Genomic DNA, 9,889 nt, shown 5'->3' with positions numbered 1-9,889 from the left:
ACAACCGCATTTGCTCCAACCCCTCAGACAGAGACAAACACCTACAAGATCTCTATCAAGCATTCTTACAACTACAGTACCCACCTGCGGAAGTGAAGAAACAGATTGATAGAGCCAGAAGAGTTCCCAGAAGTCACCTACTACAGGACAGGCCCAACAAAGAAAATAACAGAACGCCACTAGCCGTCACCTTCAGCCCCCAACTAAAACCTCTCCAATGCATTATCAAGGATCTACAACCTATCCTGAAGGACGACCCAACACTCTCACAAATCTTGGGAGACAGGCCAGTCCTTGCCTACAGACAGCCCCCCAACCTGAAGCGAATACTCACCAGCAACCACATACCACACAACAGAACCACTAACCCAGGAACTTATCCTTGCAGCAAAGCCCGTTGCCAACTGTGTCCACATATCTATTCAGGGGACACCATCACAGGGCCTAATCACATCAGCCACACTATCAGAGGCTCGTTCACCTGCACATCCACCAATGTGATATATGCCATCATGTGCCAGCAATGCCCCTCTGCCATGTACATTGGTCAAACTGGACAGTCTCTACGTAAAAGAATAAATGGACACAAATCAGATGTCAAGAATTATAACATTCATAAACCAGTCGGAGAACACTTCAATCTCTCTGGTCACTCGATTTCTGATCTCAAAGTGACTATCCTTCAACAAAAAAACTTCGAAAACAGACTCCAACAAGAGACCGCTGAATTGGAATTAATTTGCAAATTGGATACAATTAACTTAGGCTTGAATAGAGACTGGGAATGGTTGATTCATTATAAAAAGTAACCTATTTCTCCTTGTTTATTCCTTCCCCCCCCCCCCACTGTTCCTCAGACATTTTTGTTAAACCCTCGATTTGTGCTGGAAATGGCCCACCTTGGTTATCATACACAGTGTAAGGAGAGTGATCACTTTAGATAAGCGATTAGCAGCAGGAGAGTGGGGTGGGGGGAGAGAAAACCTTTTGTAGTGATAAACACCCATTTTTTCATGGTCTGTGTGTATAAAAACATCTTCCGTATTTTCCACAGTATGCATCCGATGGAGTGAGCTGTAGCTCACGAAAGCTCATGCTCAAATAAATTGGTTAGTCTCTAAGGTGCCACAAGTCCGCCTTTTCTTTTAGCTTAGTTTGAGTGGCTTCTGCCTGTGCGGAGCAGGGCTGTCGTACCAGGCAGCTAGGGACCAGGGGTGTAGGCATGTGAGCAGCTTAGAACCAGCGAGGAGAGCAAGACCATAAGCAGACCTCGGGGCTATGGAGCTGGACTCTTGCACTCTGCGGGGTGGATCCTCTCTAGTTCAGGTTGCTGTAGCATTTCTATTCATGCCTTCTGTTTTTAGTCACTTCTCATTTCCTGAAGATTTTGCTTTTGGAGCAGAATATTTTAGTTTGCAAACACATGCCTGCACATACTTTCCACATTCTGAAAACACACATGCAACAATAGATTCCACGTATGTGGCATCAAAATAGCTGGGGGTAGAATGTGGAAATTTGGCATGAAACTAGCCCGAAAATTTGGTGTGGGATATAAAAGTGCCTGGCCAGCTCTGCTGAAAATTCAGTCTGTTTTGATCAAGGTACAAGCCATGGGATAGCTCCCTCTCCGCGGTTTCTTGCTAAGCTGTTGAAGCACGCACAGGCTGCTAACTTAGGTGGACAGTAGGGAAAACTTTAGTGAAGGTGGGAATGGGAACGGGAAAGGGCTCCGCTAGGACCGTCCATCTTTCGCTTCACATCTTGGGAAGTGAGAGCTTCAGAGTTCTGAAGTTACCCAAGGGAAAGGTTCCCTCTTGTTGATGGTGTGCAGTGCAAGGGACGGTGTGTCCAACTGGTGTGTAACCGTGTAAATCCACATGATGGATCTTTTTCCTTGAAAAAACGTAGCAAATGCCATTAACTGTGTAATTAGATCTCTAAAGCTGTTTTGTCAGGCACTCAAAAGTCAGGAAATCCCATAGACCGAGTTACTTGTACTACCTCAGCTGTGCTCCCTTGTGCACAGACATCAGGGTATAATCTACAGACCTTGCCCTTTTCTGCAGAATTGAGCTCCAGAATCTCAGCTTTCAATTTTTTTGCTTAACATAGGGGTTAACAACAGAAATTTTGAGACAACTAGTGCAGTAACCTCTCCCTAGGTCTGCAGCGAGCCAGGTACAATAGCACTGAGGGGTCTGAACTGCCCAGCCCGCTCAGTGGGATCACTCTGTGCCTTGAGTATGGCAGAGTATTTAATTACAGAGGTCCATATGCTATCTCAAATAACATGATTAAATATCATAGGGTTTTGGGCACCTGTAGTACAATGTGGTACACACATTTCTGTCCTGGTGGTTCACTTCCTGCACTAATTTGATTGTCAGAATGGTCCAGGCTATCTTTACAGAGTGATGTAGACGTGTATATGAGAAATTCTCTTCCCTCTCAGGTATATATTTGAACTACTAATCAGCAGCCCATGTGCTACCCAGTTGCTTGCAGCCCTCAGTACAGCCGTCCTTAGGTGCAGTTCAGAGGCTGCAGTGGTTAACTATGAAGCTAACTTAGTTGCACAATTAGAGGGTCTACATAAGCCTGGCAATGTTCACTATGGCTCTGTTACGCTTGTTATGTAGGTATCATTGAGCCCTTCATAGGTCTGATTTTAATGAGAGTTTCTAGTTGGGGAAAATTCCAGAGTGTTTCTGTACCCGTGCAGCTGTACTGGGGAGATCGGCAGTGGAAATACGAGTTTCATAAAGTCTAAGGCCAGAAGGGATTCCTAGCTCATCTAGTCTGACCTCCTGTATATCACAGGCCATTACATTGCACCCTGTTACCCCAGAGTTGAGCTCAATAACTTGTATTTGGCTAAAGCATCTTCCAGAAGGCATCCAGTTTGGATCTGAAATCTCCAAGAGATGGAGAATCCACCACTTCCCTAGAGTAGACTCCACATGTGGGTGTGTTTAACCACTGTGTCATGTCTAACCCTGCTCAGAGCACCTCTGCCCAAAAAATGGTGAATGTCTTTAGTGTAATCAAGGCCTGTTTGCCTGGCACGCGCAGAGGAATGCATGCACAGCACTGCAAGATGCCAGGTTTTCAGCCTGCTGCCTGTTTACCCATCATTCACACAAATGGGGGGAGCGTGCTCAGTTCCCAGAGGAAGGAATTCTGGTAAGTCCTTCCTGCTAATGAAAGGAGTGCCCAGGGCAGATTTCTCAGAGAGACACTTCTTGCCTGCGGGAGGAGAGATGCGGGTGGGGAATGAGAGAAGGAATAAGAAATGGCAATGAAGGTGTTTTGCCACTAGGTGTCAATGTTCCAACAAGAATCCATCAGTAGCTGGTTTCTCCAGCCCACAAACCAGGAGGTGCCTTGGAAAGCAGCTGGACAATGTGCCTTTGGAATGGCTTAATCTTACACAGTGCCTGCCCCTAAACCCAAGAGACAGAGATGCAAGTGAGTCCCCCCACAGAGACAGGGGCACACTCTGGTTACCCTGGAGAGCACTGGAACACTGTAATAGTGGGGATGCTGAAAGCCAGCCCCCTTACACCTGTTCGCCCCTTACCCCTGAGCTGGGGCTGGAAGCAGGACTGTGTCTCTGGGAGGGGGGATCCGGACAGGGGTAAGGGGGCTGAGTCTGGGGCTGCAGCTGGGGGTGGGTGCGGGGCCAGCAGCCAGGACCCACATAAAACCAGGGGGTGCTGCAGCATCCCTGCACCTCTAGTTCCAGCGCCTATGAGCCCCAAGCTCCCCGAGCACCGTGCTGAATGCGAGAGGAGTTGGTCACCTGCCCCAGGATTGGACTAACCAGACAGCATGGGCTGCATGATGCTCAGGGACCCGTCATGTGGCTCAGGTGTGATCCCCAGCAGGTTGCAGAGGAGGGCATAGATATTCACGCTCTCAAACGGCTCCACCTCCAACCCCTTCTTGAAGGCTGGTCCCACAGCCCGGAAGATGGTTTTCATGTTCATATCTTCATTGTCAAAGCCATGCTCCCCCTTGTTAAATTGGACCTTGAGTCTCTGCAGGGAAGAGAAGTGTCAGTGAGGACCCAAACCTTCAAGCCCCTTAATTTTTACTCAGGGAGAGGGACAGGGGAGAAGACAGGGAGAGAAGACTCTGCTTTCTAACACAGTGGGCAAGTTAATTTCACTAGAAGCTGGATTGTACATCTGTGTTCCTCTTTCTGTTTTCAGGGAGGGGAGCAGATCTGGAGCCACAAACAGGAGATCGATGCAGCTGCACAATAAGGAAAGAGGGTGAGAAAGGCAAGTCCAAGTTTAGACAATAGAATGAGTCTGCAGCTTACCCCATGGATCACATATCCTGGGTCACTGTACATCATCAGGGGAGTGATCCTGGTGTTGTTTGCATAGTGGAATCTCTTGGGGAACTCTTCCTTTTTGTAGACATGGAGCTTCGGGTGGGCGTTTTTCAGGACCTGGTACACCTGGTCTAGTTTACCTTCTTTTGGCACCAGTAGCCCATTTGGTCCGTAATCCAAGAGTTCAAACCGGATGTCCTGGAAGGAGAAGTTCTGCACTGTGCGGAGGTAAATTTCATTCTTCTTTATGACCGTTTCCATCCCGTGGTCAGATGTGATGATCAGATTGAGTGTCGACTCCAAGCCATTATCCTTGATGCATTTCCTTAGGTAGCCGACAGCTCGATCCACCTGCCTGACCATGTTTTTCCTCTCTTGGGATTCAGGGCCATGCTTGTGTCCCGTGGAGTCTGGCTCCCCAAAGTAGAGAGTGACTAAGTCTAGATTGTCTTCTACGAACCAGTTCATGACAGTGTCAATGTTCTGCATCCACTCAGTTTCATTGCTGTAATTGTGGAAAAGGGACTCCACTTTCTTCACATTCACCTGCTCACCTTGGTAGGTTGCTCTCCCCCCAGGGAAGAAGAGGGAGCCCGTCTTTAAGCCCTGTTAGCCAGAATGACATTTCAGGCCAGAAACTACCCCCAGTTACTCACTTCAGTCTGTCCAACCACCCGTGTATCCCTTCCTTCCCCCCAACCACCCACCTCCCCTTATGCCTCTCCCTGTGTCTCTAGTAAGGTTTTCCTTATTTGCCCTTTAGAAGAGTGATTAGTCTGAAACACTCCCATCCCAACATTCCTCTGCTCTGAGCTTTTCCCCACGGATGTTAGTAATACTATGCTGAAACTTGATAATTAGTGGTGTATTTGTGTACCCCCTGGGTTCTCTGGCCCCTCTCCAGTAAAGCACTTCAGTACGTGCATAACCACTGAGCCACATGGCTGGAGCTGGACAAGGTATACATGGTCGTACATGTCGGGGCGGAGTGGGGGACGGACTAGATGACTCCTTGTGGTCCCTTCTAGCCCGGTATGATTGTAGGAGTCTAAAAGGGCTCTTCTGAAGTAGAATATTTGAGCCCTGCCTTAGGTCTTGATCCAAAGTCCACTGAAGTCAGTGGGAATTTTTCCATGGATACAAGATCACATCCTAATGCTGCCACCCAAAAGTGGCTGGACAGGGCTCTGAGGAAATGAGGCCTGGCCTTTAAACACTATATTGCAGGCTTAAGGTATAGTTTCCAATTTTCATAATCCAGCTGCAGCTTCTTATATAAGATGTGGATAACCTGGAGAGCTGCATTAATGGGACAGAAATTTACCTCTTAAAGTGATTGACTTTTCTGCTATTTGTAACAGAAAGATCACAATTGTTGCAGCCACTTTGTTGGGGCGGGACGTGTGTGGTCTAACTGGCCTGGCAATGGCAGTGAGAGGTGCTAACGTGGCTGTGGCTGTGATGGGTCACAGATTGCTCTTTGCCTGCCACACACAATTGCAGCCAGGAAATGTCATGTCATGTCATGTCTTGGGTTTTTATGTTGTTTGGATATTTTTAAAATCACACTAAATTGTGAGTTTACCTGTTATGCAATAACTAGAGGGGGCCCTGAGGGTGAAATGCTGTGGGCCACCACAATGTCTATGCACCAATTCCAGACGACTTAAGTCCCACTTGAGCCCTCAAACGGGATTTAAGTGGCCTTCTAGGGACTCAAGCGGGACTGAAATGGTGCATGGGCCTTGTGGTTTTAAGTGGTGCATAGACTTTTTGTGCTGTCTCTCTGCCAATGGTGAATTTCACCCAAGCCGTATGAGCATGCTTCACTTAAGCTGCAAAGGCACCCGGTGATGTTAGTAAAGTTTGGAAAAGCTTTGTTTAGGTGAGTTACTTGGATAATTCAGATGTCCCCCTTGTTGTCTAATTAGATGGATTTCCCTCTGCTTTCAACATTCTGGCATTTTTAACTCACATTTACTGTAGGATATTTGCAATGGGTTTAAAAAATACAACATCCATTGCTAAGTGGGGCTAAAAGCTTGGTGAGTAACATCAAGGATTCTGCCTTCCCTTCCTGAAATGTGACTGAACTAGACCCTGTGAAATCCCAAGTGAAAAACTGAGGTTCTCTCTTTGGATGCTGTTGCTGGGCATAGCACCAAGAATAACCATCGTCTGAAAACGGGGCAGCAGAGGGTTCACTGGAGTGAATGAAAATGTTACAGTCCAGTGGAATATTATACACGTTGTGGCAATGCAAGCAGCACAAAACTGGAATAATGATTTCACTCATCTGGACTGGTGATGAAACTCAAACTTCTAGGGCCACATTTCCAAAGGGCTGCTGAACCGTGCTTGCAAGATGGCAGATATACCCGTCTGTATCCCTCAGACCTGTGCGTGTGTGCGTGCAAATTGGGTGGAACTGGACAGTTAGGCACATTTTGCCCTGGTGGTAAGCGCACAGATTTCTGAGCGTGCAAGCAGGCATGCTGGCACACATGCTGGGTGCATTTCTGGAGGCCTTTTCAAAAGGTGGCCACTAACATTCAGGAGCTGTGAAGTTCTCAAAGGTTCTAAGTAACTGTTTGGAGTCTCCCACTCCCTTGTGGGTCAGTAACAGTGTGAGTGTGTGTGTGGATGGTCTGATGGATGGTGCACAGGACTCTGAGTCTGGAGTCCTGGGTTCTAGTCCTGGCTCTGTCACTAATTCACTGTGTGCCCCTGTTCCCAGTCTGTAGCCTGGGGATACTGCTTCCTTCCCTGTGCGGGGGGCTGTCTGAGGAGTGCCTCTGAGCCCCGTGCAGGGAAGGTGCAAGGGGAGGACAAAGTGCTGCTGGTTATTCTCAGGAATGCCAGGGAGGAGCGTGAGCCTGAGAAGGAGGCTGCAGCCACCTACCTGTCTCTGTGCTGTGATCCAGATGGGCAGGCTGCCGTTGTCCCACCACTTGGAGACCCCCTGTGTATTGTAAAAGGGTAACTTCTGGCCGGTGCTGGTGTTGTACCACATGTTGTGAATCACGCCGTGATTCTCTGTGTACCTCCCTGCCAGGAGAGAGACAGAGAGAGGTAGGGGTGGAGGCAGGTTCAGGGTAATTGCACCTGTATTCGCCTCCACCAGGGACACCCACTTAAAGGTTTCCATTGCCCAGTTGCCACCTCTCTTGGGTGGAGACCTGAATCTCTTTCCCTCCTGATTGGGATTTTTAAGGCTGTGCAATCTCCTGCCTCACCCTGCAACTCCCAGCAAGCCAGACTGCCTAGCGGCCAGCGCCTTCACTTTGCTGCCTCTCCAAAGGCTATGAAGTGTCTTACCAGCAGCTGCGAGTTACCCACGGTTCTAAGCAAGCACATTTATTCCCAAGGCGAAAGCTTTACAGAGAACACATTAAACCCAAAAAAAGAACCTACGTGCATGCTAAAAAGCTTACCAGTCACCTCAAGTCCAACCCTGGCTCTGGTAGGTGTCAGTCCTTCAAAACCCACAGCTGGCTTTTCCCCCTGGTCACAAATTTATCTCTGTTTCAGACTCAGAACCATAACCGCCACCTGGGCAGTTCATCCATTTCTTGATACAACTCAGTGCTTTGATCTCTGGGAACAGGTAATTAGCTGACACAGCCCTCTCCTCAGGGCGGAGCGCCAAAAGGCAGGGTTTTGCACCACCAGCGGTGGGGAATTTGTAGTGATCTCCCCCTAGGTCTTCCCCCCCCTTCTGACTTACCTGTATTGTCCCCAAAGTCCTGTCTGATCCCGTCCATTTTTAATAGAGTCTTTGGAACTGCCATGCCTCCCGTCACATCTCTCCACCCTGAGCGGTTACATATAATCCCAGCCCACAATTCTACTTACATGTTGCTTTTAATGTAATGGACCCCCAGAGATACTGATACTTAGCTCAATAAGGGTTTTCAGGAATATTGCAGGAAATTGCCACATCTGGCACAGGTGGGAGGCTGGTTCATGTAGGAGGCTACAGATGAGCAACTGGTCAATGCCAGGCTGATACCCCACCCCCTTCTGTCTCGCTCTCTCTGTCCTCCCACCCCTAAGCCTAGCAATTCACCAACCTGAAAGCAAACCTCACCAGGAGCAGAGGGTAGGCAGAGATATGCAGAGGGAGCTTCTCACAGGGAATGCCTCCCAGACCCCTCTGCCCTGCCCCAGACGCAGAAGGACTAGCCCAGGGCACTGGGCCCAGCGCCCTCCCCACCCACTACAGAGCAAACAGTAGCAGTGGGTGGAGCCTTCGGAGCCTCCTGCACCACCACTCTCGACCCCGCAGCTTGTTTGGCATTTGCTGTACTGCTGTTGGGTTTAATCCCCTTCACCTACCTCCTGCCACTGCTCCTCTTGGCTGCCCTGCGTCCCCCTTCCCTCTCTCTTTACCACTCTGCTCTCCTGCTGTGATAATCCCTTCCTCTCCCTGACCTCAGCTCTGAGCGCACCCCCCTCAAAAACCACAACTACATTTTTGCAATAAAAATAAAGCAAACCTATGGGAGATGGGAAAAACAAGCCCCATGCCTCCAGCATGCAGGTCCCTTTGCTTGCTCCCTTCCTTTTCCTTCAGCGGGCTTGGCCTTGGACTAGAAGGCCTTGACGGCACGGGTCAGGTCTCCCGCTGTGTTTTGTACAGTCTCCATCCCCATGGGGCCTTTGGGGGTTCCTGCAATCAGATGCCACCCAGCGCACTGACATGGCCACAGAACTGGCATGGCTGGGACACCAGGGCCACTGCAGTAGGAGCTGAGCAGCTACCTTGCCTTTAAGTGCAGTAAAATCCATCTTCCGTGTGCACCCAAGAGGCCAGCAAAGAAACGTTGGGTGAGTGCAGTTAGGCCATTTGCTGAAGGCTGAACAAATAGGCAGGAGCAGCCTTGGGGATGCTGTGAAGTGGGGGCAGAGGTCACAGCAGGGGTGTCATTGGTGCAAGTTGGATGTGTCCTCAGTGCATGAGAAGGACAAAACAAAGGAATCCTTCTGTGCTGGGGGTTTTGATCATGCCCCTCCCCTAGCTGGCTCCCCATCTCTGCCTAAGGGGATTTAAAGGAGCTTACCAGTCACCAGGGTGAAGTGGCATGGGCTGGTCAAGGTGATGAAGGCAGGAGTCATGTAACGTGCCTTCACCCCATCTCTTGCCATGGCATCCAGATTGGGCGTCTCGACATCCTGGTCGTAGTTCCAGCGAAAGCCATCGAAGGAGACCAGCAGGAGTTTGTTGCGGTTTCCTGTGTCCTGCAGAGGGGCACAGGCTCCTAGCGAGAGGACAGCAAGCACCAGCCCCAAGGAAGTAAACATCTTCCTGCCCCTGCGCGGAGAGACAAAAACAAATTGCACGGAACCAGTGCTAATAAGGAGAAGCAGGGTGCTAAGTTCATGGCCCTATCTTATCCTGCAATTGTTGGGCTGCGTTCCTGGTGTCAGATGTCACCGGCGTGGTGCTCTGCTCTCTTCAACGTTGATAACAGTTGGCTGCGTGTGTGTGTTCCCTCTGCATGCTGCCCTGGCTCTGCGCAGATGGGGGACACAGCAGACCCC

General features: G+C 49.5%; 1 protein-coding gene across 1 annotated transcript; it reads right to left on the bottom strand.

Annotated features, from left to right (window-relative positions):
- Nucleotides 1–3,821: 3,821 nt before the first annotated feature.
- Nucleotides 3,822–9,649, bottom strand: ENPP7 (ectonucleotide pyrophosphatase/phosphodiesterase 7). Its single transcript, XM_048817886.2, has 4 exons — nucleotides 9,409–9,649; nucleotides 7,248–7,393; nucleotides 4,331–4,951; nucleotides 3,822–4,043 (listed from the first exon to the last, which is right to left on the bottom strand). The coding sequence occupies exons 1-4, from the start codon at nucleotides 9,647–9,649 to the stop codon at nucleotides 3,822–3,824; spliced, it is 1,230 nt and encodes a 409-aa protein (XP_048673843.2).
- Between the last annotated feature and the right edge of the window lie 240 nt (nucleotides 9,650–9,889).

Source organism: Caretta caretta, chromosome 14 (genome assembly GCF_965140235.1).
Source record: "Caretta caretta isolate rCarCar2 chromosome 14, rCarCar1.hap1, whole genome shotgun sequence".
NCBI lineage: Eukaryota > Metazoa > Chordata > Testudines > Cheloniidae > Caretta > Caretta caretta.
The sequence above is the reverse complement of the archived record's forward strand: the minus strand, read 5'-3'. Positions and strand labels throughout refer to the sequence as shown.